Genomic DNA, 20,659 nt, shown 5'->3' with positions numbered 1-20,659 from the left:
GGGAGAAACTGGCACAGGTTGTCCAGGGAGGTTGATGGATGCCCCCTCCCTGGAGGTGACCAAGGCCAGGCTGGATGAGGCCTTGAGCCCTTGAGGGTTGGATCAGAGTGACAGGCCGAGGGAGCTGGGGGTGTGCAGCCTGGAGAAGAGAAGGCTGCAGGCAGAGCTCAGAGCAGCCTTGCAGTAGCTGAAGGGGCTCCAAGAAGGCTGCAGAGGGACTGTTGCCAAAGGCCTGCAGGGACAGCCCCAGGGGCAATGGTTTGAAATGAGAGCAGAGCAGATTGAGCTTGGATGTGAGGAACAAGTTCTGCCCCAGAAGGCTGCTGCAACACTGCAACAGGTTGCCCAGGGAGGTGGTTGAGGCTCCATGGCTGGAGATCTTCCAGGTGAGGCTGGAGAGGGCTGTGGGCAACCTGATCTAGTGGAGGATGTCCCTGCTGAGTGCAGGGGGTTGGACTGGAGGAGCTTTGGAGCTCCGTTCCAAGCCAACCCATTCTATGATTCTGTGACCTTTAAAGACCCCTTCCAACCCAACCCATTGTAGGATTCCATGACACTGATTTATTTGCATCTGCTTGTGAATGACTGAGGAAATTCGAGACCTTTTAATTCCAAGAGGCCTTCACTGCAGGAGAGCAAACTCTTCTTTTCCAGCCTGCCAGAGCATGATACACACTGCACCTCTAGGAGCTGCCATGGCTGCCTAGCCAAGAAAGCCTTCCATCAGCTGCTTCTCCTGGTGATTCAGGAGAGGCAAGCACTGAGTTAGAGAATGGTACAAAGGCTTCAAGTCACTTGGGCCCTATTACTTTCATGTGCTGGAAGGTGTCCAGAGAAGGGCCATAAGGATGAGCAGAGGGCTGGAGCTGCTCTGAGGACAGACTGAGAGAGTTGTGCAGGCTGGAGAGGAGAAGGCTCCCAGGAGACCTTCTGGTGGCCTTGCAGCATCTGAAGGGGGCTCCAAGAAAGCTGGGGAGGGACTTGGGAGGGTGTGAAGGAGGGATAGGAGTGGGGGGGATGGAGCAAAAGTAGAAGTGGGGAGCTTGAGATTGGATGTGAGGAAGAAGTTGTTGGGCAGGAGGGTGGTGAGAGCCTGGCAGAGGTTGCCCAGGGAGGTGGTGGAAGCCTCATCCCTGGAGGTTTTTGCAGCCAGGCTGGATGTGGCTGTGAGCAACCTGCTGTGGTGTGAGGTGTCCCTGCCCATGGCAGGGGGTTGGGACTGGCTGAGCCTTGGGCTCCCTTCCAGCCCTGAGAGTTCTGTGACTCTTCGCACTAAGCTGGCTGAGCCCAGCAGAAGAAAGAAAAGGCTGCACAGCTGCCACATACCTTTCTCATCCTGACCTCTCCACTTTCTTTTTAAAACTAAAGATCATAACCTCCACAGCAGTGGGGTCAAGCTCCAGCCCAGCTATGCTGGTGGAAGTGTGGACTAACAATTAGTGGAATGCAGACAGATAAAAACAGGGAACAAAGAAGGAATGAGCAGGCACAGGGACCGAAATAGCACTGCCACGTCGTGCTGGAGGCCAGCCAGCAAGGGAGCTCTGCTCCAAAGAGTGAGGGAATGAGCACACAGGGCTTACAGGGACTGCATTTTCCATTGCATATTTTCTGTCTAAAAAGAACATCTCTCTGTGATCTGTTGTACACCTAAATTGAGTTGCAAGCTGACCAGCATCAGTGTTAGTCCCCACTAGTTCCACCAAACATGAAGTGGAACACAGAGAGCTGCAGCCCCAGCTTCCAGCTGCAGCCTCAGTCAATGTTCCCTGCTGCATTTCCCTTCCCACCACCACACCACTTCATCTGCAGTTCCACATGATCAAACCAGCTCAGGTCACAGCAAGCAAAAGGTACAAATACTGTTCTTGAAATAGCTCCAAGTTCTTCCTGAAAAAAGAGCCACTAATCCAATGGGAAAATCCTGTGAGGGACCTCCTCAGAGGAGCTGCTGGGTGCCAGCTCAGCTGATCTGCCAACTCTTCATTCCTCCCTCATTTAAACAAAAGCCAACCAAGCTGAGCTCAGAGATTCTCTTATTCTTAAAATTCACACAATGGGCTGGGTTGGAAGGGACCTCAAAGCTCATCCAGCTCCAATCCCTCTGCCATGGGCAGGGACACCTCCCACCAGCACAGCTTGCTCAGGGCCTCATCCAGCCTGGCCCTCAACACCTCCAGGCAGGAGGCAGCCACAGCCTCCCTGGGCAACCTGTGCCAGTCTCTCCCCACCCTCACTTCAAACAATTTCTTCCTCATCTCCACTCTCACTCTCCCCTCTCCCAGCTCAAAGCCATTGTCCCTCAGCCTGTCCCTGTCAGCCCTTGTCCAAAGTCCCTCCCCAGCTCTCCTGGAGCTCCTTCAGGTACTGGAAGGTTGCTCTAAGGTTTCCCTGGAGCCTTCTCTTCTCCAGGCTGAACAGCCCCAATTCTCCCAGCCTGTCCTCACAGGGGAGGTTCTGCAGCCCTCTGATGATCTTGGTGGCCTCCTCTGGAGCCTCTCCAGCAGCTCCAGGCCCCAGAGCTGGAGGCAGTGCTGCAGGTGGAGTCTGAGCAGAGCAGAGCAGAGGGCAGAATCCCCTCCCTGTGCTGCTGCTCTCCCTGCTCTGGATGCAGCTCAGCACACAGCTGGCTCTGGGCTGCCAGGGACCATTGCTGGCTCCTGGGCACTTTGTCACCACCTGACACCCCCAAGGCCTTCTCCTCAAGCTGTTCTTGAGCCTCTCCTCACCCAGCCTGGATTTGTGCCTGGGATTGCCCCAATTTGCCCTTGATGGTACAAACCCTCCAAACTTATTACCCCAGCTAGGCAGCACTCAGCAGAACAACTGCAGCTCAATGTTTGTCTGCACAAAACCACTCACAGATGGCTGTTACCACCCAGCACAGCATCCCAGCCCTTACCAATGTCCTGGGTGTCCTGGTTGCTCTGCCTGGTTCTCATTTGCAGTTGGAATTTATGCTGGGAAGAGCAGAGATGCAGGAGGTACTGGCAAGTCTTGCTGTTGTCAGTCTGGAATGCATGCTTGATACCATCTGATGTGTTCTGCAGAGTGATTTTCTTCTTCTGCAGAAGGGAGACAGAAAATCAAAATGAAAACAACAATTTCTGTTAGCCCCACCCCCCAAAGAATTGTGTCCTTGCTTTGCACAGCTACAGGATCCCAACTCTCCTGAAGCCAAATGGGAGAGAACTCTGTTCAAATAAGGGTTGGAAGGAAGTGGAGCTGTACCAAGTATCATTTTTGAAGCTGCTTCTGGCCTAGCTCTGACAGGGCTTTGCCATCAGTTAGTCTCTGACACTGTGACTGCTGCATTTTGCAGGATGAGCTTTTCAAAAGCCTGCCATGGGCAGGGACACCTCCTGCCAGCCCAGCTTGCCAAGGCCCCAGCCAGCCTGGCTTGCAACACTTCCAGCCTTGGAGCCTCCACAGCTTCTCTGGGCAACCTGTGCCAGTGTCTCACCACCCTCCTGGGCAAGAATTGCTTCCTCATGGCTCATCTCCATCCAGATTCTTCCACCTCAAAGCCATCACTCCTTGTCCTGTCACCCCCAGCCCTTGTCCAAAGTCCCTACCCACATCGCCTGGAGCCCCTTCAGCTACTGGAGGGTTGCTCTGAGGTCTCCTTGGAGCCTTCTCTTCTCCAGGCTGAACAGCCCCAATTCCCTCAGCCTGTCCTCACAGAGGAGCTGCTCCAGCCCTTGGATCATCTTTATGGCCTTCTCTGAACCCCCTCTAAGAGTTCCCTGTCCTTGTGCTGGGGGCTCCAGAGCTGAACACAGAACTCCAAGTGGGATCTCAGCAGAGCAGAGGGGCAGAATCCCCTCCCTCCCCCTGCTGCCCACACTGCTGGGGCTCAGCCCAGCACAGGGTTGGTTTCATTGCCAGCTCATGGTGAGCTTCTCATCCCCCAGCACCCTCAAGCTCTTCTCCTCAGGACTGCTCTCCTGGTTATACAACAACTTGGAAGCAAGTAGCAATTCCTGGCTACAGTGAGCACAGTGCAGTAGGGAGCCTCTAAGGCAGGTTCTCACCCTGGTGTTCCTTCACTGCCCATTTCCATACAGCAGCACATGCAGCCTGCCCAGAAATCCACTGAATGGGCAGAGCTTCTCCCCATGCTAAGGGCAGCCCTTGAGCTATCTTCATCCTAGCTCTGGCCTCAGAAGTCACAGAAACAGAGAATTGTCAGGGTTGGAGGGGAGCTCAAGGCTCAGCCAGTCCCAACCCCCTGCCATGGGCAGGGACACCTCACACCACAGCAGGTTGCTCACAGCCACATCCAGCCTGCAAAAACCTCCAGGGATGAGGCTTCCACCACCTCCCTGGGCAACCTCTGCCAGGCTCTCACCACCCTCCTGCCCAACAACTTCTTCCTCACATCCAATCTCAAGCTCCCCACTTCTACTTTTGCTCCATTCTCCCCACTCCTATCCCTCCCTCACCCCCTCCAAAGTCCCTCCCCAGCTTTCTTGGAGCCCCCTTCAGATGCTGCAATGCCACCAGAAGGTCTCCTGGGAGCCTTCTCCTCTGCAGCCTGCACAACCCCAACTCTCTCAGGCTGTCCTCAGAGCAGAGCAGCTCCAGCCCTCTGCTCATCCTCAGGGCCCTTCTCTGGAAGCCAGGGTTGACAGACACAGCTTTGAAGTCTCTCTGAGGCTGCAGCCCCAGCAGCACAGCCTGCAAGCTGAGCAGAACAGATTCTGTACCTTTCAAGCAGCAAACCTCAGCTGAGCCACAGCGAGTGCAGGCTGACTGTGCTGTCAAACAGTGAAACAGCAGCTGCACTTGTGAAAAGCAAACAAACAAACAAACAAAACAAACCAGAAACACAAACCCACTGTCTGGAGACAGAAAGAGGCAGGGACACACAGCAGGAGGGCAAGAGAGCAACTTACACTGAAGGAGATTTTCTTTGTCTCCCTCCAGGGGAAGCGCAGCACAGGGGCACGGGCACCGTTGTGGACCTCGAAAATGACAACTCCTTTGGAGCAGACCCCCAGCAGGATCCCTGTCTGGGACCTCTTCTCAGGCAGCACGTGGTGAAGATGAACCCCATATTCTGTCAGTCTCTGACACAACTGGAGAGATGAATGCAGAGAAAGTCCTGAGAAGGTGAAGCTAAGGCTCCTGCAAAGCCTTTCGCAGCACTGCACAGAGAGATCTGCACAGAGCTGCTGCTGCTGCTGAGTCCTCTCTCAGCTCCCAGCTGCTAGCAGAGCCTCAGCAGCTGCTCTGGAGGCTTCTCAGTGGGCAGTGCCTCCTGGCCTGCCAAACACCACAGCAGATGGACTCAGCCCCTGTTGAAATGCACCACCCAAAGTGTGGATCAAGAACCTCTGCAAGTCAAACCCGCACGGAGCAGCTGGTGGCAACAAACTGCCCCCAGCCAGCTGCTCCTGGGCACTGCCACACTGCTGAGCACTGCACCTCTGGCAGCAGGTTCACAGAATGGGTTGGGTTGGAAGACACTTTAAACCCCCCTGCCATGTGCAGGGACACCTCCCACCAGCACAGCTTGCTCAGGGCCTCATCCAGCCTGGCCCTCAACACCTCCAGGCAGGAGGCAGCCACAGCCTCCCTGGGCAACCTGTGCCAGTCTCTCCCCACCCTCACTTCAAACAATTCCTTCCTCATCTCCACTCTCACTCTCCCCTCTCCCAGCTCAAAGCCATTGTCCCTCCTCCTGTCCCTCCCAGCCCTTGTCCAAAGTCCCTCCCCAGCTCTCCTGGAGCCCCTTCAGGTACTGCAAGGATGCTCTAAGGTTTCCCTGGAGCCTTCTCTTCTCCAGGCTGAACAGCCCCAACTCTCCCAGCCTGGTCCCATAGCAAAGGTTCTCCTGCCCTCTCAGCATCCCCATGGCCTCCTCTGGACCCATTCCAACAGCTCAATTACAGCAGCTCTTCCTGCTGACCTAACAACAGCCTTGGAAGGGACAGAGCCAGCCAAGAGCCTCTTCCAGCACCTTCTCACAGAGCCTCCAGCACTGCAGTCTGCCTGTGGCATGCAGGTGTAATGGTTGTTCAGTGTCACCAGCAGCCTGTCACCCCCTGAGCTCCTTCTCAGCCCTTGTATCAAGGCAGAGCCTGATCCTTATCTCATGAGCAACAGCAGCAGGGCCTCATAATTACATTTCTTAATGAGTATCTTGATGGGCATCACCTAAATCTATCAGTGATTATGGTACCCACACAGGGAAGCCTGCAGGGCAGTGCTGCTGGCTTGCTTCCTACCAGGCCCCACAAACAGTACTGGCTGGAAACCAAACTTTAAATCATTGAAATTGTTCGGGGTTTGTTTTTAACTCAACAGACAGAAGAAAGGCTGCAGGGAATGCAGGGTGTGCTGCCTCACAACCACAGCATCTTTGGGAGCCAACACAGGGATCAATAGTTGTTTGAGCTAAGGCAAGGACTTTCTTCCCTTCTGTTACAGTTTCTGTGCATAGAATCCTGGAATCCAGAATCCTAGAATGGTCTGGGTTGAAGGGATCTCCAAAGCTCATCCAGTCCAAGCCCCTCTGCAGTCAGCAAGGAATCCTCACCTAGATCAGGTTGTCCAGAGCCCTGTTGAGCCTCACCTTGAATATCTTCAAGGATGGAGCCTCAAGCACCTCCCTGGGCAACCTGTTACAGTGTTCCACCACCCTCATGGTAAAGAACTTGTTCCTAGGTAATGACTTTGTTCACCTGTAATGATGTCTGTTGAGAAGATTCATAGATTTATAGAATCACAGAATGGGTTGGGCTGGAAGGGACCTAAAAGCTCATCCAGTTCCAACCCCCTGCCATGGGCAGGACACCTCCCACCAGCACAGCTTGCTCAAGGCCTCATCCAGCCTGGCCCTCAACACCTCCAGGCAGGAGGCAGCCACAGCCTCCCTGGGCAACCTCTGCCAGTCTCTCCCCACCCTCATTCTCAACAATTTCTTCCTTATCTCCACTCTCAATTTCCCTTCTCCCAGCTCAAAGCCATTGTCCCTCAGCCTGGCATTCCCAGACCTTGTAAAAATTCCCTCCCAGCTTTCTTGTAGCCCCCTTCAGGTCCTGTAGAATCTTTTCACCTCTCTTCCTTTCAGTGTTGCTCAGAACCTGAGCTGTTTTCCAGTGAGTCCTCCATGCCCCCATATTCCCAAGAAGGAGCTTCTCAGCTCCCAGCTGCAGGAGCCAAACTGCTGCCCACTTACCTTCAAGAACTCTAACTCTGTCTCTTTCTCTGAGGCTCCCACATAAGTGCTGTGCAGCTTTGGCAGCTCTTCCTTGATGTAGGACAGATCCAGCTTCTCCAGCACTCTGGCTGGGACATAGTGTTCCACTCTGAAATAGGACATGCCATGCACCTACAGGACAAAGCATTTTCATAGAATCACAGAACTGTCAGGGCTGGAAAGGACCTCAAGGCTCAGCCAGTCCCAACCCCCTGCCATGGGCAGGGACACCTCACACCACAGCAGGTTGCTCACAGCCACATCCAGCCTGGCTGCAAAAACCTCCAGGGATGAGGCTTCCACCACCTCCCTGGACAACCTGGGTGATGGCATCTCCATACACTGCTCTATGAGCATGAAGGAAGCACAAGCATTGCTCTTACAGAGGGTCACACACTACAGCAGAGGGAGTGGAGGGATTCAGAATCCCAGCCCTGACTCAGAGCTTCATTTCAGCTGTCAGGGAACACTTGCAGACCAGAGAGCCAAGCAGAGCCTGGGCTGCAGCAGGAGAAGTGTGGCCAGCAGGGCCAGGGAGGTGATTCTCCCCCTCTACTGTGCTCTGGTGAGACCCCACCTGGAGTACTGCATCCAGTTCTGGAGCCTCTGTTACAAGAAGGATCTGGAGGGGCTGGAAGGTGTCCAGAGAAGGGCCACGAGGATGAGCAGAGGGCTGGAGCACCTCTCTTATGAGGAGAGACAGAGAGAGTTGGGGCTGTTCAGTCTGGAGAAGAGAAGGCTCTGAGGTGACCTTACTGTGGCCTTCCACAGTATCTGAAGGGGGCTCCAAGAAAGCTGGGGAGGGACTTTGGAGGGTGTGAGGGAGGGATAGGAGTGGGGGGGATGGAACAGAGCTGGAAGTGGGGAGATTCAGACTGGACATGAGGAAGAAGTTCTTCCCCATGAGAGTGGTGAGAGCCTGGAATGGGTTGTCCAGAGAGGTGGTTGAGGCTCCATCCCTGGAGGTGTTTGCAGCCAGGCTGGATGAGGCTCTGGCCAGCCTGATCTAATGTGAGGTGTCCCTGCCCATGGCAGGGGGGTTGGGACTGGCTGAGCCTTGTGGTCCTTTCCAACCCTGACTGATTCTATGATTCTATGATTTCACACATGGCTCCTTCCTATTCAAGCTTGACTCTACTTCCACTGAAGAGGAAGAGCTCAACACCCAGATCCTGAGCTACAGACTACAAGAAAATGCCCCCAGCAAAACTTGCCAGCAGAGCCTGCAGCCCAGGGCAGAGCTTGCAGCCCAGGGCAGAGCTGTGCAGCGTTGTGTGGCAGCTCCCTTCTTTAATCCAGCAGCCTCTCCAAGGTGAAATGAATCATGTACCTCTGCCTGGTAATCTCCATACTCAGCTTGCAGAGCTAGGGATGCCAACAACAAGGCTGTCTCATCATCACAGTGCATCCTGTCCTCCAGGATGTCCTTCCTCAGCTGGAGGTAATACTGGTGGCAGGTCAGCGTGTGCCTACAGCAGGGAAACAAACCACAAACCAATCCCCACCAGCAAGCTTTGGGACTCCTCTCCTCAGAGCAGATTTCTGGCCTGGCAGCCAGATTCCAGGCATGAGTTCAGGGCTGAAGGGGTGAACAAAGTGTTTCAGACACTCACTGTATCAGGCTGACATCATCCACAAAAAACTTGATGCGAAAGAAGAGAGTGAAGTTGACAGGGGCCTTGTTCTTCTTCTTTGGCTCTTCCTTCCATCCTTCTGGAGCTACTTTACTCAGCTTTAGGTCAGGGTCAACGAAGAAGAACTCATTGTCTGCCAGGAATGGGAAAAGGGAATGGTAAAACACATCCAAGTCAAGCATCAGCTCCAGCTGGAGGGTTGGGAAGGGTAAGGATTGCTCAGAGGGACAAGCACAGCACAGCAGCTACCTAAAGGAGCACTGAGTGAGGGCAGAAGAAATCATTTTAGAGATATCCTGAAGATACCAGTGGGGGGGAAGGGGGGGGAAAGAAGGAAGTGAAAAGTTACTTCCCATGACAGCTACAAAGCAGAGGTCTTTGAAAAATCTCCAATTCCTTATCCCATAGAAAATCCAAAATCATAGATTCATAGAAGCCTACAAGGGGTTGGGTTGGAAGGGACCTTCAAGATCATCTTGTCCAACCCCCTGCCATGGGCAGGGACACCTCCCACCAGCACAGCTTGCTCAGGGCCTCATCCAGCCTGGCCCTCAACACCTCCAGGCAGGAGGCAGCCACAGCCTCCCTGGGCAACCTGTGCCAGTCTCTCCCCACCCTCACTTGAAACAATTTCTTCCTCATCTCCACTCTCACTCTCCCCTCTCCCAGCTCAAAGCCATTGTCCCTCCTCCTGGCACTCCCAGCCCTTCTCCAAAGTCCCTCCCCAGCTCTCCTGGAGCCCCTCCAGGTACTGCAAGGATGCTCTAAGGTTTCCCTGGAGCCTTCTCTCCTCCAGGCTGAACAGCCTCAACTCTCCCAGCCTGGTCCCATAGCAAAGGTTCTCCTGCCCTCTGAGCATCCCCATGGCCTCCTCTGGACCCACTTCAACAGCTCAATTACAGCAGCTCTTCCTGCTGACCTAACAACAGCCTTGGAAGGGACAGAGCCAGCCAAGAGCCTCCAGCACTGCAGTCTGCCTGTGGCATGCAGGTGTAATGGTTGTTCAGTGTCACCAGCAGCCTGTCACCCCCTGAGCTCCTTCTCAGCCCTTGTATCAAGGCAGAGCCTGATCCTTATCTCATGAGCAACAGCAGCAGGGCCTCCCAGCTCCCCTGGAGCCCCTTCAGGTACTGCAAAGCTGCTCTAAGGTCTCCCTGGAGTCTTCTCAAGCTGCCACTCCTTCCTTCCTTTACTACTTCTGTCCCACTTACACTCCTGCAAAGTGTTTCCAAAGCTTTCTTCTCAGCTGCCAAGAGCAGCAGCAGTGCCATGGCTGGAGGGAGCTCTCAGGCAACAACCCGAGTGTCACAGCCCTGTGAGATATGCCAACAGGAAAGCTGGCACTGAACACAGAGTTCTGCCAGAGGGACCCTCATGGGTAACAAAAAGAATCCCATTTCTGCTCTGTGCTGCTAGCAGAACCCAACAGCTCAGCAGCAAACCCTCACTCCCTCTGTACAGAGGGCTGTGCAGCCCAGCAGGGCTGCCTCCATAGCAGGCTGCAGATTAACTGAACCCAAAGCCCTTTCACATCACTTGCACTAGGCAGAGGGAAGGCAACAAACAGCAGGGAAGAACACTCAGGCACACAAGGGCAAAGGCTGCCCCAGCTGAGCTGCCAGCACTCAGGCAAAGACAGAACTGTACTGTGCAAAGCTGTTCCTCACCCAGGATCTGATTTTGCCTCACTCCAAGGAAAAGTTTTGTAGCCTCTGCTTACTTTTTTTTCTCAACACCACGCAGCTAACTCTTATTCCCTACATCAAATCATTCTTCTTACCTCTTAAAGTAGCCAACCCAAATAAGTGATGCTCCACCAAGCCAATGTGGGCAACCACCATGTCAAAGACATCTTTACAGATGGTTTTGGTGTCACAGGTCAGCTCCAGCTTCTGCCCACTCAGGATCATGACGTTCACCTTGCGCCTGCTGTCGTCATTCTTCCCTTTCTTAGTCTGCAGGGAGTGAAAGAAAACATCCCAACACTCACAGGGGACAGCAGTGTGCCCTCCTGGCCAAGAATGACAATGGGATCCTGGGCTGCATTCAGCAGAGTGTGGGCAGCAGAGCCAGGGAGGTTCTCCTCCCCCTCTGCTCTGCCCTGCTGAGACCTCTCCTGGAATATTGCATCCAGTGCTGGGCTCCCCAGCTCAGGAGGGATCTACAGGGATCTGCTGGAGAGAGGCCAAGGGAGGGCTGCAAGGATGCTGAAGGGCCTGGAGCACTGCCTGGGGAGGAGAGGCTGAGAGCCCTGGGGGTGGTTAGTGTGGAGAGGAGAAGGCTGAGAGGGATCTGCTCAATGTCTCTCAAGAGCTGAGGGCTGGGGGGCAGGAAGGAAGGGACAGGGACAGCCTCTGCTCACTGTGCCCTGGGCTAGGCCAAGGGGCAAGGGATGGAAACTGCAGCACAGGAGGTTCCAGCTCAGCAGGAGGAGGAACTTCTGCACTGGGAGGGTGCCAGAGCCCTGGAGCAGGCTGCCCAGAGAGGTTGTGGAGTCTCCTGCTCTGGAGCCTTTGCAGCCCTGTCTGGATGTGTTCCTGTGTGCCCTGTGCTGCATTCTCTGGTCCTGCTCTGGCAGGGGCTTGGACTGGAAGATCTCCAGAGGTCCCTTCCAACCCCTAACATCCTGTGATCTGTGATCCTGTGATTTCTGGGTTTAACAGAGTGCCCCTGAGTGCTGGACATCCCCCTTCTTACCAAGATGGACTTGGGCAGGTCCAAGGAGATGAAGGGCTCAATGGTCATCTTCACAAACTCGGGGCCGAAGAAATTCTGAAACAACAAGAGCATGACTGGGCCCTGAGCTGCTGGGCTGAGGTGAATGCCAAGGAGGAACCAAAACCCTGCACCTGCTCCTGCTCTGCAAATGCCAAACCCCTGCACACATCCCCCCCACCAGCTGGCAATGCAAAGGATCTGATGGTGCCAGAGCCTGTGCCCCCCGACCAGCCACAGTGCTGTGGCACTGCTGCTCTGCTCTCCCTCCTTTGCTGGGCAGAAAACCACTACTCCAATATTACTTGTGAGGTGTGGGCTGGATGCTGGGAGCTTTCTGGACTTATTTGTCAAGGTGGATTTGCCAGCAGTGCAGAAAAGCCTGGTTAAGCAAAGCCCTGCTGGTACCAAGGCTTTCTGCACTGCTGGCACTCCCAGCTTGACAAAGCTGTGCCTGTGCCACACGAATCTCATCCCCTGGAGCCTCAATTCTTTCAGCCTCATTCTCTCTGCTGTGTTGCAGTGGAGATCCTGGCCAGTTTCTGTCTGCCTGCAGACAAACAAATGCTCTGATATGTCACCCTGTCAGTTTTAGCAGCTTCTCTGTCCAAAATGCTGCAGGAAGTCCTCTGGACACTTCAACACCACATTCAAGAAGTGGCCTACCATTCCCTCTGTGAGGGAAAGCTCTCAATGGCTGCTGCCTGCTGTGTCCCAGATGTAAAACATCTGCATATGAACCTCTTAAGGGCCAGTGGAGAACCAGCCTGGTGAGTGCAAGCCTGCAGAACTGACTGGTCAGAGTGCTATGGGCTGGAGACAGATACAGCAACTATTACCCTGGCTAAGAATCTCAGATTCACCTGAGTCCTCTTTCAAGTCTTCCCATCCTTAAAAAAAATACTAATAAAGAATTCCAATTCACTGCAACAAGCAGAGGAGGGCATAAAACCATCACTCCTTCTAAACATCAGCCACTCTACCCCTCTGTCTCCCATACTTTCTCTTTAATCTTTGGTCTCCTCCACATACCAAGACAGCTGAGTAAGGACAGGGGAGCCTGATGTTGATTCAGGGTGAAGCCAAGGGCCAAATGAATATTCCCTGCCTCTCTTTACCTTCCCAGCTTGTTCCTGTAATAACCCTTGGTGCTAGTGGGACTCACCCATATTCCACTAGGAGCCATAAATGCAAAGTGAAGTGGTTGAAAACCCCCAGAGCACGCAGGAGGAAGCTCCATCTCCTCCCTTTGGTTGGATGCTTTGCTGTTTAATGGATGCAGTCTTTAGTCAGGGACTGCTGTCTGCTTTTGCATCTCCTGGCACTGCTTTAGGCTGCACAGCCACTAAATGCCACCCAGCCTCCAACATTCACCCTCCCAGGGCAAGACCAAAGACCCAGGGTTTCATCTGCTGGTGACTGTTCAGCCCAGGATGCCACACAGCAGAGTTTCAGCCAAGCCACTGCTCTGTTTGAAGGGAATAAAGAGTTCACCTGAGCTCAGGGCATTACCCTCAGTTTCCTTTGTGTCATGGCTGTTTCCAGGGCTATCTCTCTGAGTGGATCTCTGGTGATGTCAAGCACTGAGGACCTGATTGCATCTGCTGGGTAGAGGTTGGGTCGGGACTGCCTGAGGGCCACTCTGGCTTGCAGCTGCAGCATTTCTTCCTCCTGACGCTTCAGCATCGCTTCTTGACTGAGCAGAGTGCCCTCAAGGGCTGCTTCCTGTGGCCTGCAGGGTGGGCAGAGGGCAGGGGAGGCATCAGTGGGCATGGAAGGCATTGGGAGCATGAAGGCATTCTGCTGTTTGAAGGGCTTCTCGAGGTGGAAGCCCAGAACACACAAGGCAGAGATCAAACCCAACCTTGGGCCAGCAGCCAGGAGGTTTGCACTCTGCAGCAAGCCCCCAGGAGGGAAAACTGCAGAGCTGCCAAATGACTGCAGCTCCTCTCACGTGGTCAGAGGAAAGCAGAGGCTCAGCTGCACTCCAGAAACACCTCACACTCCAAACCCAGGGGATCAGTCCTGCAGGACGGAAACCATGGATGGATGCCTTGGGAATACTAAGAATACAAACCCAGGGAATCAATCCTGCAGGAAGGAAACCATGGATGGATGCCTTGGGAATACTAAGAATACAAACCCAGGGAATCAATCCTGCAGGAAAGAAACCATGGATGGATACTTTGGGAATACCTGACACTACAAACCCAGGGGGGCAAGAAGGGCAGCAGCAGCCTGGGCTGGAGCAGCAATGGTGTGGGCAGCAGGAGCAGGGCAGGGATTGTCCCCCTGGGCTCAGCACTGGGGAGGCCACAGCTTGAGTGCTGGCTTCAGTTTTGGGGCCCTGAGTGCAAGAAGGACCTTGAGGAGCTGGAGCAGGGCCAGAGAAGGGCAAGAAAGGTGGGGAAGGGTGTGGAGAAGAGGGCTGGGGAGGAGCAGCTGAGGGAGCTGGGGGTGTTTGGTGTGGAGAAGAGGAGGCTGAGCTCAGGGAGACCTCATTGCTCTCTGCAGCTCCCTGAGAGGAGGCTGTACTGAGGTTGGGGTTGGGCTCTGCTCCCTAGTCTCAGGTGATAGGAGTGGAAATGGCCTAGAATGTGCCAGGGGAGGGTTAGGTTGGAGAGGAGGAAAAATTTCTTTGCTGCAAGAGTGGTCAGGGATTGGCAGCGGCTGCCCAGGGAGGTGGTGGAGTCCCCATCCCTGGAGGGGTTCCAGAACCTTTTGGCCATGGTGGGGTTGGGTTGATGGTTGGACTGGATGCTCTTCAAGGCCTCTTCCAACCAAAACATTTCTATGTCTCTATGATGGACTCTTTAGCTTCCAGGAGCAGGAATGTCTCTCTCATTGTACAGAAGAGGAGATGCTGTTGACAGACTCAGGCAGAGCTCTTCCACAAAGTTCAGACAACCAACACCAAATCAAACCCCACAGAAGCATCACTGCTGTGGTACTTCCCCAGCCCTTGGCTGCTACCCTGTGCTGTCATCCCTGTCTGACTGCAAACCAGAACCTCACAGCCACTCCTTCACCTGATGGCAGCAGGAGAGCCTGGAAGGCTGACTCCTTGAATAAAGGGAAACAAACAAACTCCTCCCCAGTGTACTTACCAAGAACTGAGCAGGCATTGGATCAGAGGAGGAAGGTGGAAGAAGGGAAGCAGGAAGGCATTCTCTAATGCTTAGTGCAGTGGAAAGTTCAGGAACAGTGAGAGTGATGGATTTGGGGAACGTAAGAAGGGCATGGAAATGAAATCTAGTGGAAAGAAAAGGCAAGAGAAGGAAGAGATCCGAGTCAGCTGCTGATCCTAGAGAGGAAAGGAAGAAGCAGTAAAGGAAGACAAAGAAAACAACAACAAAGGACAAAAATAAGGAATCCAAGAAGCAAAGAGGAAGCACAGACACCAGCATCCACTGGCAGGAGGGAAGCATTCCAGGAAGCCTAAAGGATAACAACAGTCACAGAGCAAGGTGGAGGTTTGAGCATACTCTGAGAGCACCACCTGGGTCTTCTGCTAGCTTAGGAGCATCCCAGCTCCCCCAGACCACAGCAGCTGTGCAGGCTGATGACCCTGAACAGCCTCACTCTTCATTTTAAATACTGGCGGCACACTCCCTCAGATCCCAATCCCTCTGTTTGAGTCACAACTTGGTTTTGCAAGGATAAATCTGTAACTCGTTGTAGGTTAAGGACTAAGTGTCCTACCATAGAGATGAATTCCTCCAGAGGACCAGAGAGCCCAAGGGGGCAGACAGTCCAGCCCAGAGGGTGGGCACATGATACTGTAATTTGTTATTCCATCCCATAATCCTAGAATCACAGATTCATAGAGTTGTTAGGGTTGGAAGGGAGCTCAAGGCTCAGCCAGTCCCAACCCCCTGCCATGGGCAGGGACACCTCACACCACAGCAGGTTGCTCACAGCCACATCCAGCCTGGCTGCAAAAACCTCCAGGGATGAGGCTTCCACCACCTCCCTGGGCAACCTCTGCCAGGCTCTCACCACCCTCCTGCCCAACAACTTCTTCCTCACATCCAATCTCAGTCTCCCCACTTCTACTTTTGCTCCATCCCCCCCACTCCTATCCCTCCCTCACCCCCTCCAAAGTCCCTCCCCAGCTTTCCTGGAGCTCCCTTCAGATGCTGCAAGGCCACCAGAAGGTCTCCTGGCAGCCTTCTCCTCTCCAGCCTGCACAACCCCAACTCTCTCAGGCTGTCCTCAGAGCAGAGCAGCTCCAGCCCTCTGCTCATCCTCAGGGCCCTTCTCTGGACACCTTCCAGCCCCTCCACATCCTTCCTGCAACAGAGCCCCTTCAGGTACTGGAAGGCTGCCCTGAGGTCTCCCTGGAGCCTTCTCTTCTCTAGGCTGAACAAAAATACTCTCTAGGCTTGTAAACATCTCTTTAAAAAATAACTCCCCCAAAAAATATCCCCCCAGCTAATCCTGAAATGCACAGCACAAGAAGGAGGAGGAGCTGCAGAGCAGTGGCTGCCTGGCCAGTGCTGTGGGATTCAGTAAAAAGAATTAATCAAGCACAGCAAGAACCCAAACCAAGAGTCTGTCAGAGTAACGACCCAGGGGGATGGCTTTTGGCCACACTATCACTTCCTTTCTGCATTAAAAACTACAAATGGATCTGTCTTAACATCAATCACTGCCAAAACTTTCTTTTAAAGAAGAGGAATGAAAATAAAATCATTCAGCATGTCCCAGGAGAACACAGGCCCTGACCTTCTGACAGGTACAGTACTTCATAGAGTCACAGCATGGTGGGGCTGGAAGGGACCTCCAGAGAGCATCCAGTCCAACCCCCCTGCCAGAGCAGGGGCACCCAGGGCAGAGCACACAGAACACATCCAGGAGGGTCTGGAAAGTCTCCATGGAAGGAGACTCCACAACCTCTCTGGGCAACCTGCTCCAGGCCTCCAGCACCCTCAGAAGTTTCTCCTCCTGTTGAGGTGGAACTTCCTGGGTTCCAGTTTGTGTCCATTACCATTTGTGTCCACCACTGCAAAGTGCCTGGCCCCTGCTTCTTGCCTCCCACCCTTCAGCTGTTGATAGACATTGATCAGATCCCTCTCAGCCTTCTGCACTCCAGGCTAAGCAGCCCCAGGGCTCTCAGCACTTGGCAGTGGTGGCTTAATGGTTGGACCTGATGACCTCAGAGGTCTTTTCCAACCCAAATGATTCTATGCAGTGAGTGTGGACTCCACACTGCATTACCTCCCTTTACACCACACTTCTCCTTTGGGCTTCAATATGCCAACCTGAAATGCTCTGTTTTCAAGGCCAAGATGCCCTGTTTTGAGCCTCAGTCAGAAGCTGAGATGGGAGTGCAAAGCCTGAGAACACTTCCCTGGACAAAGACCAAGCAGTGCAAGGCAGAATTGTTTCCCCTGGGCTTACCTTGCCCGCTGAGAGTTAGCTTGACTTGAGGTGGAGATGTCATCAGTGCCTGGCACAGCCCCATTGCCATCATCTCTCTTGAAGCCTTCATTTCTCCTCACTGGCAAAGCAAAAGACAAATTAATACCTGATGGGCAACAAAGCAGGCAGAGGAAGCTTGCCTACAAGTCAAGGACTCCTGGCTTGGATTAGAAAGAGGGTGGGCAGCAGGGACAGGGAGGTGATGAACCTCCTGTGCTCAGCATGGGGGAGGCCACACCTCAAGGGTTGTGTTCAGCTCTGGGGTCCTCACTCCAGGAAGGACATTGAGGGGCTGGAGCCTGTCCAGAGAAGGGCCACAGAGAAGCACCTGGGCTACAAGGTGGGGCTGGGGGAGCTGGGGGTGTTCAGTCTGGAGGAGGCTGAGGGGAGACCTCATTGCTCTTTACAGCTCCCTGAAGGGAGATTGCAGTGAATGCAGTGTTGTAGAACAAAAGGAAATGGCCTCAAGTTATCCCAGAGGAGGTTTAGTTTGGAGATTGGTAACAATTTCATTGCTGCTGCTGCAAGAGTGGTCAGGGATTGGAAGAGGCTGCCCAGGGAGGTGGTGGAGACCCTATCCCTGGAGGAATTCCAAAAACAAGTAGATGTGGTTCATGGGTAGAAGGTTGGACTCGATCTTGGAGGTCTTTTCCAACCTTAATGCTTTCTGTGATGCAGGTTTTTTTTGGTTGGCTGTTGTGCTGGTTTTGGTAGGGCCTTTCTGGGTTGGGTTTTGTGTGGTTTGAGTTGGGTTTTTTCCTCTTGGTCTCACCTTGCCTGAAATCTGGCTCTGAAGAAACCACCGAGGGGCTCTCACTGGAAGTGCTGTAGACGTCGCTGTGGTAGGACTTGTACCTCCTCAGGGGCTCTGGAAGTACAAACCAGGCTGTCAGGAGAGGAAGAGAGCAACACTTCCACTGCAGCAACCCAACACAGATGGACATTTGCCATCCTCTGAAAGCTTTTCCAGATGTCATGCAAAGGTCCAGCCCTGGCTCTGGATTCAAAGCAAACACTCTGCTGCTCTGCACTTCCCTTCTGCCCCCGCAGCCTCAGGCTTTTGTGCCCTTCCTGGCCTGCCCTGGCTTGCCCAGCAGAGCCACCTCCCCTGAACTTCTCTCTCATCATCCCTTCCAAGTTTAAAATAACATTAAAAGAACCCAACAAACCCCAATCCCTCCTGCAACCAAAACTGATGACAGTATTTGCAGGGTCCCACTTCTGTGCTCACAGAGCAACTACCAGGACTCAGCTCCTGGTTCCTTCCCAGAGCAAAAAAAAGGAAAACATCCACAAAGCAGGAAGTGGAAAACTAAAATTCACAGATTCATACAATGGGTTGGGTTGGAAGGGACCTGAAAGCTCATCCAGATCCACCCCAAGCCACGTGCAGGGACACCTCCCACCAGCACAGCTTGCTCAGGGCCTCATCCAGCCTGGTCCTGAACACCTCCAGGCAGGAGGCAGCCACAGCCTCCCTGGGCAACCTCTGCCAGTCTCTTCCCACTCTCACTTGAAACAATTTCTTCCTCATCTCCACTCTCACTCTCCCCTCTCCCAGCTCAAAGCCATTGTCCCTCAGCCTGGCACTCCCAGCCCTTGTCCAAAGTCCCTCCCCAGCTCTCCTGGAGCCCCTTCAGGTACTGCAAGGCTGCTCTGAGGTCTGCCTGGAGCCTTCTCTTCCCCAGGCTGAACAGCCCCAACTCTCCCAGCCTGGCCCCATAGCAAAGGTTCTCCAGCCTTCTGATCATCTTCATGGCCTCCTCTGGATCCTCTCCAGCAGCTCCAGGTCCTCCTTGTGCTGGGCACCAGCACTGCAGGTGAGGTCAGAGCAGAGGGGCAGAATCCCCTCCCTTGTCCTTCATTCAGCTCATCTCTACCATCCCCCAAACATGACTGCCAATCAATTAATAAACCCCTATGGGATATTTGATTAACCAGAACAGCTAAGTGCATGTGATGAGAAATCAATAGAGCAGCCACAGCTCCTGCCTCAGTGGATCCTCTCCATGACCTGCTGGGGCAAAGGCCTCCAACAGAAGGGGGAAGTAGTGCTTGACATTTGCAACCCTCTCCCAAACCTCTCCTCAGCACAGGCCAATGAACATCCTCCCAGTGTGCAGAAAAACAACCCCAAATGTCCCTGCACTTTGGGGTTACCACTGCTGCACTCTCAAACAGTTAGAATCCCAGAATGGGCTGGGTTGGAAGGGATCTCCAAATCCAGTCCAACCCCCCTGCAGCCAGCAGGGACATCCTCCACTAGAGCAGCTTGCTCAGAGCCTTCTCAAGCCTGACCTTGAATAGCTCCAGGGATGAAGAACAGCAACCAACAGTGAGATGAACAGCACTCCCTGGGCAGGGGCTGGGGGGATTGCTTCAGTCCTTCCCAATGGCTGCTTCCAGCCTCCTGGACTTCCCAGCAGGGAATTTTCCTGCCAATCTAGCACTGAGTTGCCCAACATGGCAATTAAAGCCCCAAATCTGTGGGCAGCTTGAGGAGATGTGGTTTTAAAACTCTCCCAAGCCTTGAAGGGAGGCAAGAATCCAAACATGACACTGGAGCTCCAGCACAGCAACAACTCTAAGTGCAAACAGACCTCTTCTTTCCCAGGAGCTTTAGTAGCTGTGGGTTTTCCAAGCCTGCTGAACTGACTTTGAAGCCAAAGGAGGGAGGGGGAACAAAAAAACAGAAGAGAAATTTCAAATGGCTTTGATTTTTTTCCACCTCATCAGCAGCTTCCTAAATCACACAAGTTGTGTCTCCAGCCTGCTTCTCCCAGACATCCAAAGCAGCATTCCCAGCAGATCCAGAGAGGTGATTCTGCCACTTTGCTCTGCTCTGCTGAGACCTCACCTGCAGCACTGCCCTCCAGTTCTGGGACGCCCAGCACAAGAAGGACCTGGAGCTGCTGGGGAGGGTCCAGAGGAGGCCATGAAGATGGTCAGAGGCTGCAGAACCTCCCCCCTGGGGACAGGTTTGAAACAGGTGGGGGTTGGTTTCTTCTCCCTAGGCTCAGGGGATAGAAGGAGAGGCAATGGCCTGGAATTGTGCCAGGGGAGGGTTAGGCTGGAGAAGAGGAAAAATGTCTTTGCTGCAAGAGTGGTTAGGGGTTGGAAGAGGCTGCCCAGGGAGGTGGTGGAGTCCCCATGGCTGGAGGTGTTCCAGAACCCTGTGGCCATGGCACCTGGGGCCATGGTTTGGTGGCCATGGTGGGGTTGTGCTGGCATTTGGACTGGATGAGCTCAGAGGACTTCTCCAACCCCAACAGTTCTCTGGGTCTCAGTCCCAACCACACTGCTGAGGTGAGGCAAGGTGAGCCTTGCAAGCCCAGACACGCAGCTGACAGAAAGCCTCATCCCAGGCAGCTTCAGCAGAAAGCCAGCACCCCAGCTAGGCTGGAATTCCACTCTGCTGCCCATGACTCATGTGAGATACAGCTCCTGACAGAGCTGGGGAGCAGGAGAAGCACAGGGGAGAGGGCAGTGGAAGAGGCAGGCTCAGGGCAGGAGGGGGAGAGCTGCTCTTAGCTCTCTGAGGTTTGCTGGGGGGTGTCTGGCACCCAAGGCTGAAACACCTGAAACACATTGAACTGTCCTTGCTTCTTCCCACAGGTAAGGAGTGACAGAACAAGAGGGAATGGCCTCAAGCTATGACTGGGGAGGTTTAGACTGGAGA

At 53.8% G+C, this 20,659-nt stretch overlaps 1 protein-coding gene across 1 annotated transcript in view; it reads right to left on the bottom strand.

Moving 5' to 3' along the window:
- The window catches only part of PTPN13 (protein tyrosine phosphatase non-receptor type 13), a 117,670-nt gene that overhangs the window by 58,959 nt on the left and 38,052 nt on the right, over positions 1-20,659 (bottom strand). The window contains exons 7-16 of the mRNA XM_054392247.1: positions 17,753-17,848; positions 16,960-17,059; positions 13,069-13,288; positions 11,539-11,613; positions 10,622-10,796; positions 8,821-8,974; positions 8,538-8,676; positions 7,187-7,339; positions 4,899-5,081; positions 2,903-3,065 (exon numbers count right to left, since the gene is read on the bottom strand). Coding sequence (XP_054248222.1) covers positions 2,903-3,065; positions 4,899-5,081; positions 7,187-7,339; positions 8,538-8,676; positions 8,821-8,974; positions 10,622-10,796; positions 11,539-11,613; positions 13,069-13,288; positions 16,960-17,059; positions 17,753-17,848 — 1,458 coding nt within the window. The remainder of the gene's footprint in view (positions 1-2,902; positions 3,066-4,898; positions 5,082-7,186; positions 7,340-8,537; positions 8,677-8,820; positions 8,975-10,621; positions 10,797-11,538; positions 11,614-13,068; positions 13,289-16,959; positions 17,060-17,752; positions 17,849-20,659) is intronic.

Source organism: Indicator indicator, chromosome 25 (assembly GCF_027791375.1).
Source record: "Indicator indicator isolate 239-I01 chromosome 25, UM_Iind_1.1, whole genome shotgun sequence".
Lineage (NCBI taxonomy): Eukaryota > Metazoa > Chordata > Aves > Piciformes > Indicatoridae > Indicator > Indicator indicator.
This window is presented reverse-complemented; position numbering and strand designations above follow the sequence as displayed.